We start from the raw sequence: 16,036 nt of genomic DNA on the forward strand, positions 1-16,036 counted from the left end.
GTCTTTATTAGAGGCTATCCGTTCTAATTGCGGAGCACAGACTCCGCCCTGACGAGCGCTCCTCCGGTGCGCGCCGGGTTAGCAACGGAGCAGCTGGCAGTAACCAATCAGCGCTGTCAGTGCTAGCTGTTGACCGTGGCGATGTAGCTGCTACGAGCGAGGCTAGACAGGCAGTATGGCGGAGGAGGGCTGTTTGTACGAGTTAGAGGGGCTCGACAAACAATTGCAGAGTTTGTTGAGCCGCTACTCAAGCGACGAACTGCGAGCCGATAGCAAAGCGTTCTGCTCAGACTTTAGCAAGGTAAGGAGCCTCGGCTGAAGTTGGTGACAAATATGTTGTCGAAGATAGGAGCATAAATGTTAGCCGACTCCCCTCCCCCAGAACTGGCCGTTACATGGCTAGCATTAGCAGTTAGCTTAGTTAGCATTTAGCTAACGAGTCGTAGTTGCTTTAAAAACAAATATATTACCGTAACGCCCTCTAAACAGTATCTCAAATAACCCAGACTCACATCTAAATGACGTTATTGAAGCATCCGAGTCAGTAAATTAGTCATTTTTGGATAACAATTGTTCACTACACAGCTAGCAAGCTCACAAGGCTAATAGTGTTAGCCAGCTTGCCTGGAAATTAGTTAGCTTAGTTAGTACGCTATATGTTTACTAAAATACCTGCTGTACTTTCTGCTGTATATCAAGTAAGAGAATTTGCTGACGTTAGCTAACGCTAATTTTAAGTATGCTATGCAATTAACGATATTAGCGTGCAATATGAATCATTTGCCATAAAGCCTAACTTCAGATGTGGCTAAACTATCTGTTTTAACTAGAAACAGGACATGGAACAGTAATTATACATGTAACAATGATAATGCATAATAATGTTTCTGGCATCACAAAATGTCCTCATCCCCTTAATTTTTCATAATGCTATGGAAACTAGCCAGTACATCTCATGGAAACGTGAATTTAAATGTAAGGTGTTTGGGATCATTAATAAACAGTGATATACGGCCATATGCTAACATTTGAAAATAGTCTAATTTTTGGTTTCCTGTTAACAAATCCAAAATAGTAATTCTGATCTTGTTACTAAACTATTGGCATGTGAATCAAGCTTTAAATTTGAGGTTTAGTTCTGTATATAAGCACAGTTTGGACACCCATAAACGCAGTTTGTTTCACCAGTGTGTTAAATCCAATAAACTGACTTAATGTTGCTTTACAACCTGCTGCAGTGTAATTTAGAAGAAAACTAGTCATTGGACAGAGGCTTGACAACATTGTTGATAGTTAACATTCATTGAATTCCAGTGGTGTACATAAGTGATGTCTTCACCATTAGAGGGCAATGAAAGCACATTGTATTTTAGGGATTTGACAGGTCAATTCTAAGGATTGTGTAAAGGAGCACTAAATATTGCATTTTGGTTGTGCACTGTATTAAGTGGGTTGAAGGGGAAAGCTGCAGACGTGACCGTTTCAGTTGAAAAGTTTTCTGTGCCAGGTCTTCTGTCACTGTACAATGAGTATTTCGATTGAATTATATAATAAAAGATGTAGGACTTTCTGCGGGGTTAATGGCTGAAATACGTAGCAGTCTGTTTTATATTAATGTTATGTAGGTATTAGTTTTGTCATGGTATTGGAATTTCTAATTTTGATACAGAACCTTAAAAAAGATCTATTTTAGATACCACAGGCAGTCTTGAGAAGAAGACCCCCCACACTGCTTTTGCTTAGCCTCACAATTTCTTTATTATATAAACATTTCAGTCTCTCTGGACCTTTGTCAAGAGTAAGAGTATTGACAACTGTCCAGACAGATAATATTGTTAGTATAATCAATAGATTGTGATTTTGAGAAAGAGCAGTGTGTGGGATCTTCTCTTCAAGATTCAAGTGAACTGCATCAAAGATAGTTGGATGTGCGACTATCTCTTAAACAGATACCACAGGTAAAAAAACTGATATCGAAGAAATACAATTTAAAATTGTTTAGAAAAGCTAAATATAACAAAGCTATCACATGACTGACTTTTCTTGGTTAGTAGCAAAGAGCAGCCAAATGCCAGTAGTCAACATAAACAAGGAGAGGGCGTGTGAAACCAAATTGTGAAAATACTCTGTTACTCTGTTAAAAGTCCTACTTTTATAGTATGTAAGTATATACAGAAACATTTACTTAGTTGACACAGATGTATCAATACTGAAGAAAAAGAGTATTGAAATAGTTAAATATTCAGACTCAATTTGTATCAACAAATAACTATTTTTGACTAAACTACTAGGTATTGGTTGCATTGCTGCAAGGGTAAAGCCATGAGGTCTTTAAAATTCTCATTTTGTCTGACCAACAGTCCAAATCGCAGAGATGTTAATCTAAAATTAACCATGCTAAAATATGGGTTAAAAATATTGATTTATTGACTCCTAACAATTCTTAATATTTGAAACTATTTCATTACTCATTTTCTGCAATATTGTTACTTGTTTTCTCTTGTTGTTCATGTTTAGTACAGTCATTTTACTGTTTTTTGCATGCCATCAATGTCAGTTTTTCCCTGTGGTATTGAAAATGGTATTGATCAAGTCAGTGTTTTCCATGTGTTTTATGAGAGTTAGAACATTCAGTATTGCAGTATAGCCTTGCATCCTTGCAAATTAGTGTTAGGAAAGAAGTGAACACTGGCATTAAAATGGCTAAATCTGCTCAAAACAAAACATATAAAAAAGGTATTTTAGCATGTAATTTGCTAGCTAGGAAGTTGTTTTATGCACAGCACTAAAGTGAGCTATGAGATCGGTCTGGCTATCTGAGACTAGCATAGTACCTGCAACTGCAACTCACACCTCACAGTTGATTGTCTTTGTAATCTTGTTTCTGTTTTGTCTTGTCTCCGTGCAGTTGGTGGAGGAGCATGCCTCTCGCTGGCAGGTGCCGCTGCCTCAGCTCAGGATCCTTGAGCTAAGTCTCTGCTACTTCGCTCGAGCCTCCACCTCCTTCACACCAAACTGTGATCACGTGCTCCACACACTCAGTAGTCTGGCTTTGTAAGTACACAGACGCCTCCCTTTCGTTGCTACTTTCAAACAAGTGCAATGACTAATAAATCAGATGAAAACAATGACAGCAGCATATAAAAGTGCTGTTGTAGATACTCCCACTCATTGTAGGAGTCAGGTGAAAGCATGTGTCACATGCAATATTATCACATAATTGTTGCCTCAGCAGTCATGATCATGTCTTTTCTGATGGGAGTACACCTCTTAAGATAAATAGCTGCTGCTAAGCTTTAAAGTGCTGCATTAACTTCTGTCAGCCACCTGAATTTGATTTCCCCACATGGGTCCTGATGATGCAGGATGACAAAAGCCAAAACTGTACAATCAGCGAGTTACCTGCCAGTCGGCAGAACCTCATGTTTACTCCCCTCAGTTCATTTGTAAAAAGCTGTGTGACCGTGAAACAAACCAGAGCTAAAACGCTACAATATATAATTTTTTTTCCCTTGTTCTGGACCAAATGAAATCAACTACAGGTGTGAAAGCAACGCAAGTGTCGTTTACTTTAGAGATGTCCCAGGTACTTTTTCATTCCCAATTCCAGTAGCTGAATTTGTGCATGAGCTGATACTGGGTACTGATCTGATATCATTGCTTTACAAAAAAAAGAACAGATTTGATGTGAAATGATTGTTATCATTGTTGTGTGGCATGGCTCAGGTTAAACCCTTAAATCAATTCTTCTACACGACTTTAGAAGAGTAGTTGCCAGTGGGTGGACAGCACAAGTTGCTGCGAAGTCTGTGAAGGCTACGGTTTTAGAGTGGTGAAAAACAATTGATTTCTTGGAAAACTGCTGTTTTATCTGGATGTGAAACTACTTAAAAGTGTATTAATAAATTGCATGGTATCCGATCAGTGCATAGATTCACTTACTTCCAGATACCTGATCCAGCACTTTAGACAGTGACTTGTCATTTCTCATAGTGATATAGTTTGCAAAAATTCCTTGTTTTAATTATTATAGTTTAACAACAAGATGTCAAAATTTGGTGTAATGCATCTCATGTTGAGTAAAAAATTGGGCAGGAAGTGTCTTTTACTCTCGTGTTTTGGTTCCTGCTTTGTTGAGTTTTGTTTTGCTGTTCAAGTTTCACATCAGTTTAATTGTGAATGAGTGAATGAAACCCTGTATTAGGGAACCGACCTTGCACAATATGTACTTGAAAAAGCACACATAAACATTAGTCATCACAGTCCACTAGCTAAGACAAGGCATTAACTCTATAAAACATGTTACTGTTGGGTTTTTTTTAAACTCGGCCTTGTAAGGTGACCTTGAGTGTTTTGAAAGGGACCTACAATAAAATCTATTATAGTATAGTATTCTCATTAATATTTTTACAAGGTAATCAGGAAAAATCCCTTAAAATCACAAATCAATTCTTCACACCTGTTTCTACACATTTAATTGTCCATCTCGATAGTAGTGTTGTGTATTTTGAGACAACTGGTGGCAACATTTATAGAATCAAAAGTTGATCGTGTTTCTTGGCTCAAACAACCTAATTTGTGAGCCAGGAAAAACCTCTGGCATCCTTTCAGCTGACTTAATGCCATCCATGAGCCCTCAATCCTCCATCCTGTCTCTCCCAGGGTTTCCCTCAGCTTCCAATTCAGTGCATACCTCTGCCACTCTAACAGGGTCATAATTGAATTTCTGTGAATACTAATAATAAAGTAGAGTTAAACCATTTCAAAATTTGCATTGAAGCTGAACAATTTTGATTTCTTCACAGGAGCGTTTTTGAGTTGCTGCTGTTCTTTGACCAGAAGGACTTCCATCAGGAGCCACTGAAACAATTCACTGTTACATTCCAGGTGAGCATCAAGTGCAGATCGTCGTCTCATCACAACAATGGCTACAGTTACATGCATACCAATTTTACTCTATTATTCCGAATACGACAAAACTCTGCATTTGATGCAGGTCCTATGAGATGCATGCAAAAGAAAATCCCACATTTATGGTCAGAAGGAGAAACAAACCTGCTTGTAAAGATTCATTTAAAGATTTAGGAAACCATGAAAAATTCCTATTTAGATGCAAAAAAAGCAAAATGACAAACATCTCCGGCTGTTGTACTTTGATGCGATAAGCGGCATGTTAGGGCACATTAATTGGATTATGCATGACTACATGAAAACGTGAGTGTTCGTCAAATGTTAATTTTTATTAGACATGTGAACAGCTTAGAAGAAATATTGTCTTTTTCAGAATAATGGGAAAAAACTGACATTTTTTGTGCTTGTAAAAGTACCCAATGTTGTTTATTGTGTGCTGTACCTGTTCAGATTATTGTAATACGTCATGGTGTTTCTCTTAATTGAAATATTAGCACTTTAAGACACACCTTATGTCCTCATGCTCTCTCAGGAATGTCACAATTTGGCCCTCTCGAGGCATCCGAATGTTCACTTTCTTCAGGTGGCGTGTTCGGTTCAGGGAGGAGGGCCCTGGGCCGGCACAGCCTTACAGGCAATCCTCAGTGAGTCCAGTTTACCTCAGAGTGAAGGTGAGTAATTTGGCTGTATTGTGCTCAACACAAATGTTATTACCTTTGTAACCACTGACTACTCTTAATAAATTGTCAATGTATTATAGTATCAGGAATCCCACTGTCATGAAGTTCCTGAAAAAGTCATTAAATTGCAAACAGTTTTCCAGGGCTAGAAATGGTTTGGAATTAACAGAATAAATGTTTTGGAAAAGTTTTGAATATACCCTGATTAGTCTAAGGAACACGATCAATCTTAATTTATAAAGATATTGCCTACACTCAAATTCAGGCAAGGGCTGCAAGCAGTTGTTAGACATGTAAATAAATGTCCATTTATCAAGAATTGAATTCAGACTTTTCAAAATTATAATGTGAACACAGGTTAAATAGCATTGTCAGCTATCTGCAGGATCTTCCGCTTTCTATTTTCTAAAAAGTGCACAACCTTGATGTTTTCCACAGTACCTTTATGTGCAGTTATGTCTAACGACTGAGAAAAGTTAGCTAGTGCTAGCTGTTTGCTTATCAGTAAAGGCTTGGGAAGTCCCTGTGTAATAATGTATTGCTATAAAGGCCTACCCATTTCAAATTACTTAAATAAAGTAATGAAATTCATTGGTACTAATGTGTGGAAAACCTCCAAAGGTTTTTTTTTTTCTCATAATTTATTTGAATTTTTCTGCTTGGAATGAGTTCTCAGTGATTGTTCCTTATAATTCCTGCAAATTTCTGAAGCATCAAAGTAAACTAAGACCACACCTTTCTCACTTCTGTCCTCTTGACTGTTCCTCAGTGGATGGGTGCATCAGCTCTGAGCTGCCGGTGTTCTTTGAGCTCAGAGTGCGCTACCTCTTATCCTGTGAGCGGGTCAGCGAGGCTATGGCCCTGGCTAAGTGTTGTGCTCAGCATCCCACAGCAGGACAACACTTGTTCTTCCTCCAGGTCTACCTCACATGGCTTTGCAAAACGTCACAGCATGACCTCCTACGTAAAGAGGTGGGTGGAGTGACTGTTGGCATGTCTTTCACTCAACTGAAGAGAAATTTCACTTAGTCTTTTTTAAATGTTGCTTAGCTACCATTTAATCACGACAGCATTTTATGTATGAGACCTATCATTGGCCTAAACTGATGCTTTTATTGTCCTCTGATTTTCAGGTGGCTGAATTTAATGGTAAAGATGCAATTCACATCATCTGTAGTTTGGAGTGCGAGGAAAAGGATGAGCTGCTCCTCGCCCTCAGCAGAGCCTTCCTCTCTCAGCAGCTCCGCAGGGAAGACATGTACTATTTGTAGTAAGTAAATCTGATGCTGATGTAATGAGAACCTAACTTAAACACCTACTGCAGCCTTCCCATTTATGTAAGCATTAAAGGCCCAGACACTCTTGCGGCAATTGATGCACCTCATTAGACCTGCATCAATTGATGTTCTTATGGTGCACTCAAATCAACTCAAACTTTATTTGTAGAGCACATTTAAAAACAACTGCAGATGACTAAATTGCTTAGCATCATAAAACACAAAACAGACTAATACAGCACTAGGAACCCAAGAGAAAATTAAAAATAACTAAGCAAATTGCACTACAACAAAAGAGGAAGCACAACAGAATAAGATGTAAGAATATTAAATCAGTTTATGTTGTCAGGCTCAAATCAGTCCTATGCCAACGGAAAGAGGTGGGTTTTCAGTCGAGACTAAAGGTTTCTAATGTTGGAGCGGTTTTAATTTGTTTAGGTAAGCTGCTCAGGAGTTTCAGGGCAGCTGCTGCTAAAGTTTTTTTGCAAGTAATTTGACAGTGTGGGGGAATTCTTTATTTTATGCATTCTTTTGATATTTTCCTCCTACGCACCTGACCACAAGTTTTTTGAAGGTGTGCATTAGCCTCTGTATTTAAGGAATCTGACATGTGACATCACAACCGTTTAGATTTATACTATGATAGCTGTTGGCTGTGGTAGTTTATGTTTAGCATTGCAGAATTACAACTGTATTGTTCTCAAAGTTTTAAGCTAGGCTATAGGGAGCTAATGTTAGCGGTCAGCTCAGGGCTCAAAAAAAAGGATTGCTTGGGGCAAGTAAAATGGAACATTGGGCTAGTAAATCTAGCAGCTCACTTGCATGATTGGGCAGTTGATATAAAAAAATAATGTACATTGTTTTCTCCAGAGATGACTGTTTTGCACTTTCACTGCAGTAGTACTGAAGTAGGGGCATTTAAAGCCGATTGACACACTTTGTAATGCTTTTGGTGTGTACTCAGTCATGTAAAACAAGAGGTGTACCTGTGCGTTTGAGCCTAATGGTCAATTTAAACTCTTTTATTTGCAGTGAGCTTGTCTTTATATGGAGTAAACTTCACAGTCGGTTGAATACATCCAAGCAAGCTCTACTTGAGGAGAGTCGTCAGCTGATGCTGTCTGCCACAAATGTCAACTCAATCTTCCCGTTCATCAGAGCCATACTGCAAGAGGTGAGACATATTTGAACAGCATTGTATGTTTTAAATTTTATTGGATTTGTTATTGAAATGATATTCAAACTTGGTTGTATTTCTCACTAGCTGGGTGAAGATGGTATCCAGTTCTGCGTGGAGCTTTGTGCTAATGCCTTGGGGTCTTGCCTTCCCTGCGATGTCATCACCAAGTCCCTAATCTATAAAACCATCGCTGGCCTGCTACCCAATGACCTGGAGGTCTGCAGAGCATGTGCTCTTCTTGTCTTCTTCCTCGAACGCACTGTTGAAACCTACAAGATGGTGTACCTTCTTTACATGCATCCTGATCAGGAGTACCACGTGGAGCAGAGCCCCATTGCGAATCACGTTCGCTTTGAAACCCTGCAGGTAGAGCACCGTTTAGCAATTATAAAAGAGAAAAGGCATGGTTTTGGACTCTCATTTGAGAGTCATTGCTCAGGTTTTTCCATATTTTTGAACCAAAACATTTTTGTTTTCTTTCTCTTCCCAGGTCTTGAAGAAGGACCTGTACTTTGACCCCGAGTTTTGGAACCTCATCACTTTGCGGACCAACTGTTTGAAGCTGATGAGTGAGAAGGTGGTAAGTGCTGCCCTCGAAGAGATCATGGAGGACAAATGGATCCTGAGCTACTGCACCAAAGAACCCGCTTCCCGATCAAGCACATCAGTATGTCAAAAAGGAAGTAAAGAGGCGGCTGCTAAGAAGCAGCACCTTAAAGAGGACAGACTTCACAAAGAGGACGCTGCTTCCAAGAGATTAAAGGTGGGCCCTGGCAGAACACGATTAAATGTTGACCACACTGTAAGGAAGAGAGGACGACCTTTGAAGAATGCATCATCTCAACCTTTGAGGCGTTCATTTTGGCAGCTAGACAGACTACAGGACAATGTAGCTGTTGGGTATGGAGAGCTTAGACGCACTACACGACTCTCAGAGAAGAACCCACCAAAACGGAGGATCAGACAACCCAAGTGGCTTCTGGAAGACTCGGGAAGTGTTGGAGAAAATAATGTTCTTCCAAAGATCAGAAAGTATGGACTGAGACATCAAAAGCACCATCGAGCTTCTGTCATAAAGAGGCCTGAAACTGGTGAGCTCCAAAACAATGAAAAACACAAACCTTTAGTAGACTCTCATTTAAGGGAAAACAACAGCAATCCACAGAGAGGGTGTTCTTTGGACAATGTTAAACCAACCGCCTCTCCACAAGTAATTCTCGAGCTCTCACTACCAGACAATGAACTCATGGGAACATTTACTGAAGACTCTTGCAACAGACAGAGAGGTATCCCTCAGGTGCTTCTTTACAGACCTACAGTGAAGATTCCCGCATCATCACAACCTGTGAAGACTGTACATCGTAAAGAGGTGATTCTCAGAGCGCGGGATGCAACCATGCTTCTACAACAGATGCACTGTTATGCTCGGCGGCAGAAAGGAAAAGGTAACGTGCTGAATATTCAAGGCTCAGTATCCACAATCACTCGTTCCTCAGTGCAAGGAAGTCCTCCAAAGGATCCACAGAAAGAGCGTGCCGTTGAGATGAAAGGTGGAATTGGCTCTCAGACGCGAGCAGCAGCTGAAAATACAGAATCCCCAGCTTTAGAAAAAGTCCATCAGACTCAAACTGCAAAAGCAGTCTCACGAAAGACAGTTTCAGGAAGAGAGCTCTCTGTGAAGTCTGCTGCTGAGATGAAAGCTACAAATGCATCACAGACATCATCTGAAGTCACAGAAGCCCCAGTTTTGGACAAGGTCCTGCAAGCTCAATCCATAGCTTCAGCAAAGGAGCTCTGCGAAGAGTCTGCTGTTGAGATGAAAGTAACGTTTGCATCAACAGCGGCTAAAGTGACTCAATCCCCAGGTTTAGATAAGGTCTCTAAAGCTGCGAAAGACGCTTCAAAAACTTCTGCTGAGGTCAAGCAAACCTCCACTGCTGTCAGCAATCAGATGGTAGTCGCTGATAAGACCTCTTCAGTATCAAATATGGCCAACATTTCAAACATTGTAGCTACTGATTTCACGCCCTCACAGTCTCAAGATGTTCTCAGAGATGGGAAACAAGAACTGAAGTCATTCTCTTCTCAGGCTGAGATGTGCAAATATCAAGCCGCTCCAGCAAAAGCAGCCACCCCAGAGGTACTCACCACTGTCAGCAACAACATTTCTGAGGTGGATGTCAGAGAAGTTTCACCTAGCCTGTCAAAAGGACATGCACCTTGTGCAAATGACACAAGAGAGGGAACTTCTCATACACCCACCGATCAGGACAATATAAATGACATATCTGCTCTGACACTAGTAACAGAAATGGTCACTGAACTGGCACCCGAGGCGCTTGCTCGAGATCTGGAGAACCACAAACAGCCAGCTCCAGAAGACGTTGCCTCTAATGGGTCTACAGCTGGAAATACATCTAAAGTTCCTTGTAAATCCAAAGTTCCTCACAGCTGCTCTGTAGTCGCTGATGTGCAAGGGAAGGAAGAGGGAGCTCAGGATATTTGTCCAGAAACACCTGAAGACAGTGAACCGCAATCAGAGGAATCCAAGTTGGAGTACTGTTGTACTTTCTGCAGTAAGGACTTTAAGGGAAGTCGCGTTGTAGCACACGCCATGTTCCATTATCGGAAAGATGAGTGTATGTTCTGTGGGATGAAGTTTAAAGATGACCTCCTGGCCATGATGCACCTGTCTGACCACATTGAGAAGCTAAAGAGGATCAAAGATTCAGATGGTAACAAAGCCCAAGAAAATTCGGTCTCTGGGACCAAAGACATCTACACACCCAAGACCTCGGGCCAAGCTAAGACTGCAAACGTGTCCTCTGGGCAGCGTACAAGAGGGAGACCGAGGAAATCTACTGACTCTCCTAAATTAGTGAGCCTTCCAGATTTAACACCGTCTGGATCTAGACAGTTAAGATCCAATGACAAGCCAGTGGATAGTCCATCTTTCCGTGACACGAAACAAAACCAATCAAAGCACCTTAATAGTAAAACTCCTGTTCACAAGGTGAATGGCCATATTGGTAAAAAGAGAGGGCCGGGCAGACCGAGAAAGGACTCCTTAAAACCAGAACCTGAGCAGCCTCCTTCACAGCAGATCTCTCAAGAAAGACCAAATGTTGGCGACAAAAATTCAAGGATGCATGAGAACAAAGACAAAAAGATGGATTCCTCTGCAGCATCAGTAAAGGCAGTCTCTTCCATTAAAAACAAAACGAAGGCATCAGAATCTCTGAAGGTCCTGAAGACGACCACAAAACAAAGTGTTAAAGTTGTCGAGGCAAAAAATGTGGAGCCACAAGAGAAACTCTGCTGCCCTGCAGAGGGTTGTGCTTGGTCTACAGACCTGTCGAAAAACCGTGTTGCACTCCTTTACCACGCTCTCCAAGAGCACTATGGTGAGGTCAAACCTCTAAAACTAGCCTTCCGTGTCGGAAACAACAAATGTAGTAGTTGCATGAGGGTTATGTGGAGTTTCGAGCATTTTCGGCACCACGTTGAACGACACAGACTCAGTCCTCGGCATCCTTGCCAACATCGGGGATGCACTGCTAGGTTCAAAACTGGAATGGAAATGAGGCGCCATGCCAGGAGGCACAGTCCACTGCAGGCAGTGTGCTGCCTCCCTGGTTGCTCTCAGCTATTTATTTGTCTCTGGGCGCTGAACCTTCATGAGAGAGAGCACTATGCTTCCAAACCCACAAAACTAGACACAAAAGTGCAGACAGGCAGCAAAAATGACAACATGCCGGATGGGAAGAAACAACCAGATCATAAGCCAAAAGATGCTACCACTACTGCAAATAAGACTGTGAGTGTAAAGGCTGTTCGTAAATTAAGAGAAGCGACACATAACTCGTCAACAAGGAAACATTTTCAGGCTCCTCCTCCTCCCGCTGCTGTCAGTGTGTCTCTGCTGAAAGAGAGAAAGGAATCACATGTCTTGAAGAATCTTTCGAACAAAGACACCTCCACGCAGTCCACCGGCCCTATTCTGAGATTAAGGCACACGTTAAGAAAAGTTGCAAGTACAAAAAGTGAAAAAGTCACCTCTTCATCGTTGTTAAAACACAATATCAAAAGGAGAATTAAGTTCAAGAAAAAGCAGGTTCAAGTAAACTCAAAGTTTCCTAAAAGAAGAGGTCGTCCACCCAAGTTAAAGGTGCCGGTGCATGATGAAAACGTAACTACTGGTCAAAACGAGCAAACTGGTGTTGGCAAAACTGCAAAGCGTGCAAGCCTCCCAAAAGCATCAGAGACACCAAATGTGATGATTGAGTCAAAAGAAGAAAAGAGTCAAAAGGTCCAAGATGTGGTCAAAACTACAGAAACATCAGTCTGTGAATTAAGGTCCAAGAAATCAGTGAACAGGCAGGTGAAGAAGAATCATGTTAAACAAAAGAGTATTTCACATGACAGTGTGACAGCGAACAGTTTCAATCAGTTAGCAGGCAAAACACAGAAATTAACAGCTGACAGAAGGAGGAAAAGGCATAAAGTGAAAACATGCTCTGTTCCGAAAGAAAAAAGCAGTCAAACTTCTTCTACAGACTCCAAGTCAAAGGAGCACAAGGTTATGATAAACAAAGCCAACACAAATATTATGAAGAAACGTCCTGTCAAGAAACCAGAGTCTGCCTCTGAGAAGCCCGCCAAGTCAGCGTCTGATGACCCACAAGTTGAGGCCAAAGCACCAGCAGCAGCACCAGAAGCTGAAGCAGGAGTAGAAAGTTCTGCAAATGAGGGAAAAGCAAAGGAAGAAACCACAGACTCAACACAAAGCGGCTCTGGTAACACCGTCCCCGCTGTTCCAGCTGAACCCCCTGTCCCTGCTGTCCTAACTGAACCAGCTGTCCCTGCTGCCCCAACTGAACCAGCTGTCCCTGCTGTCCCAGCTGTTTCAGCTGTCCCAACTGTCCCAGCTAACAGTTCAGATGTGATAACTGCACCACCCACCACCTCAAGGGAGAAAATGCAGAAGGTAACCAAATCAAAGATATCCCATGTGAAAAAAGAAGGAATAAGACTTGAAAAGAAAGAGCAGAGTACTGCTTCTTCAGACTCAGGCAAGACAAATAAGAAGCACAAAGATGTTGATGAAAAAGGGGACAAGAACACGCCAAAGGGAAGAACACTGTGTAAAGATGCAAGCAAAACACCAGTTTCTAAAAAGAAAGCCAAGACATCTGCAGACCAACAGGAGAAGCCTAAAGCAGCAGCAGCAGAGGGCTCTCCTGAAGAAAAAGAAGGAACAGATGCAGCACTCGACAGCTCCGGTTCCTGCGTCCCTGCTGCCGCAGCGAGCAGCTCTGATGAAACGACTACTCCACAGACCGCCACTGAAGAGAATACACAAAAGGGAGAAACAAAAGAAATATCCCAAAAACCTCATGTCACAAAAGACCCCAACAAAGCAAAAAAGCGCAAGAATGTTCCTCAAGAAGGTGACACAAAGATTGTCAAGAAAAAAACGAAGGTCCAACCGAAGGCAGAGAGCTCTTTAGGTGAAGACGGAAGAACGTCAATGGAAACAGAAACAATTAGCACCTCTAGTCACTCGGTAATAATGAACGGACAGGCAGCAAGCGAAGATGTGAAATCTGCATTGTTCCTGAACAATCTTGCAGAATACGGTAAGAAGCCGTACATGCGTCCGCCACCAACAGCGTACCTGGATGAGAAGTACATCACCATGCCAAAACGAAGGAAGCAAGTGCTGTTTCAGCAGTCGTTACAGAAGAGCTTCCCTTCTCACCAAAGCTGTGTTACAACAGCGCCGCAGAGACATCGATGTGCCAACTGTTTTGCAACTTTCGACAGTTCTGAGGAGCTGCAGGGTCATCACCAGCTGCAGAAGTGCTCCAACGTCTTTGGATTTGACTCTGATGACGAGGGTGAGTCTTTATTATTGAAAAGTTCAAACACTTGAATCAAATAATTAACATGACTGAAGAGGTCCACATGAAAATTTGATTAAATTCAGGTGTGAGCCAATTATGTCAATGTGTGCATATCACATTATTTACAGTGCCGAAATCTGAGCTGTCAATCACAGGAATTAACTTTTAAAAGATGCAACATTAATTAACCCATAGTTGTTGCCTAAAATGCTGGACATCACAGCTTGTTTTGAAATTAACTGTATTTTGTACTTTTTGTATTTTAAATTGCATATTGCAATTTTTTTTTACAATTACACTGCAGGAACAAAGGACATTTACAGAGTCTGTAATGTCCAGAAAGGGGATTTTATTTAACATAATTAACCTGTTTGCACAAGATAATTAATATCAACATTAGTCCACTTTTTGGGCTATAGGCACTCTGTAGAAAATACCAAAAATAGTTGCAATTTAAAATTAATTAAAGTAATTTAAAGTAGTTGTGACAAAAGATAATAGCCTGTTCTCACAAGAAGATAAAAAAAAAATCAAGTTGCTTAAATTCAGGGGCGATGTAGAAAATTCCAAAAATAGATGTGATTTTTTTTGGGTGGGGGCATTAATTTAGGAACAAATGACAATTACAGAAAAACTAAATACAGAAAGGTGATATTTCTCATTTTATGCGCACAAGTTATAAGTTATGTGCTCAACATATTCAGCTCGTTTTGCTTAAAATAAAAATAAAAAACCTTTTGAAACTTTAGCGGCTAAGAAAAAAATACCTAAAGAAGTGGAAATTTTATTTATTTATGTGAATATTTCTTGAAAGATAAAAAATGTCATCTTTCTGTACTTAATGGTCTCTATAGGTCCAATATGGAAAAGCAAACCTTTTTTTTTTTGGTAGCTGTGTCAGTTATTCCGATCTTTCTGTTTCAGGCAGCAGTTTAACATTTCCTATTGAGTCAAAGTGAACTGACGTTTTGGATGCCTGATAAACTGACCTGTGGACCTGCGTAAAGCCACTGGACGGATCATACCTCACTGGATCAGCGCTCTATGGATGACAAGTACATCACTAAAGGCAACGACTGGTGCATCTGGAGAACTGAAGGGGTAACCTGACATTTCACTGCAGCATGTGCCTGTAACGCAAGGCCCGGGAGCGGCCAGAACACGTGAAATAGCCAATCAGTGAAAGACAGCTGAACTGAATCTCAGTCGCCGTTAGAGGAACAGCTCGTACTGAAGTGCCTGCTCTGGAACCGCCGTGCTGTTTCCAGCTGCTTCACCTGGGATGGAGATAAAGGATTGTGGCTTAAAGACTGGACTATTGAAAGCTGTGAAAAAAATCCTGACGCAAGATGACAGGGCGGCTCCTGCTATCACTAGGACACATATTTTCCACATCACAAAGCCATAAAATGCCATTGTTTGCTTTTTGCACTCTTCTCATAAGATTTCTCGATTTCTTTCTGCTTAAACTCAAAGTGTTGGGAATTCGATGAACAAGCATCTAAACATAATGTTTTTTTTGAACATCCGAAGGTTACATCTAATTTTCAAAACTTTGAAAAGTTGTGAGATTGCTGTATCAGAGTCTTCTTTGGGAAAATGTTATGTATAATTATTGTTTAAATACTAATTGTAGTTCTTATGCAGAATTCCCTACGAGCTTGATGAAGGCTGAACTCCTCACAATGAGTATCCAGTAGGGGGCAGAGTGCACCAATCTCTTCAGTATGTTAGCAGATGTTTTTTTTACTCTTGCAAAACATAAGATCATATTAACTTGTTTTTACAATGGAAGGATTTCTACATACAAAGCTGCTCCACTGTATTTATCACTGGACAGAAAATGGTGTCACTTCCAGCCACATCCATCTTTAGAGGTACAACAGTGACAATAAGTCTTTGCGTCGAAAATTAAATTTGGCATTAAAAAAGGAAAAATTGGCACTGAAAAAAATCCACAGGAAAAACAGGCATTAATAGTTTTTTATTATTTATTTTTTAAACCTTTTTTTGCATTCTCATTTGTTTTTCAAACGCAATCAATTTTTTTTTTTGTACACAAAAGTTTCTTTCTTCTCAGTC

The 16,036-nt window shown here is 40.7% G+C and overlaps 1 protein-coding gene across 1 annotated transcript; it reads left to right on the forward strand.

Moving 5' to 3' along the window:
• Positions 1–175: 175 nt before the first annotated feature.
• On the forward strand, positions 176–15,931 carry LOC121963082. Its single transcript, XM_042513450.1, has 10 exons — positions 176–301; positions 2,909–3,054; positions 4,806–4,887; positions 5,444–5,582; positions 6,361–6,563; positions 6,725–6,861; positions 7,901–8,042; positions 8,133–8,414; positions 8,539–13,948; positions 14,879–15,931. Exons 1-10 carry the CDS (start codon positions 176–178, stop codon positions 14,911–14,913), a joined length of 6,702 nt encoding a protein of 2,233 aa, XP_042369384.1. The 3' UTR covers positions 14,914–15,931.
• Positions 15,932–16,036: the final 105 nt, after the last annotated feature.

This window comes from Plectropomus leopardus, chromosome 24, assembly GCF_008729295.1.
Source record: "Plectropomus leopardus isolate mb chromosome 24, YSFRI_Pleo_2.0, whole genome shotgun sequence".
NCBI classification, from domain to species: domain Eukaryota; kingdom Metazoa; phylum Chordata; class Actinopteri; order Perciformes; family Serranidae; genus Plectropomus; species Plectropomus leopardus.

Coding starts and splice junctions, on each gene's coding strand:
- LOC121963082 (XM_042513450.1), top strand. CDS start 176: ATGGCGGAGGAGGGCTGTTTGTACGAGTTAGAGGGGCTCGACAAACAA. Junction 302..2,908: donor TCTGCTCAGACTTTAGCAAG/GTAAGGAGCCTC, acceptor GTCTCCGTGCAG/TTGGTGGAGGAGCATGCCTC. Junction 3,055..4,805: donor ACACTCAGTAGTCTGGCTTT/GTAAGTACACAG, acceptor ATTTCTTCACAG/GAGCGTTTTTGAGTTGCTGC.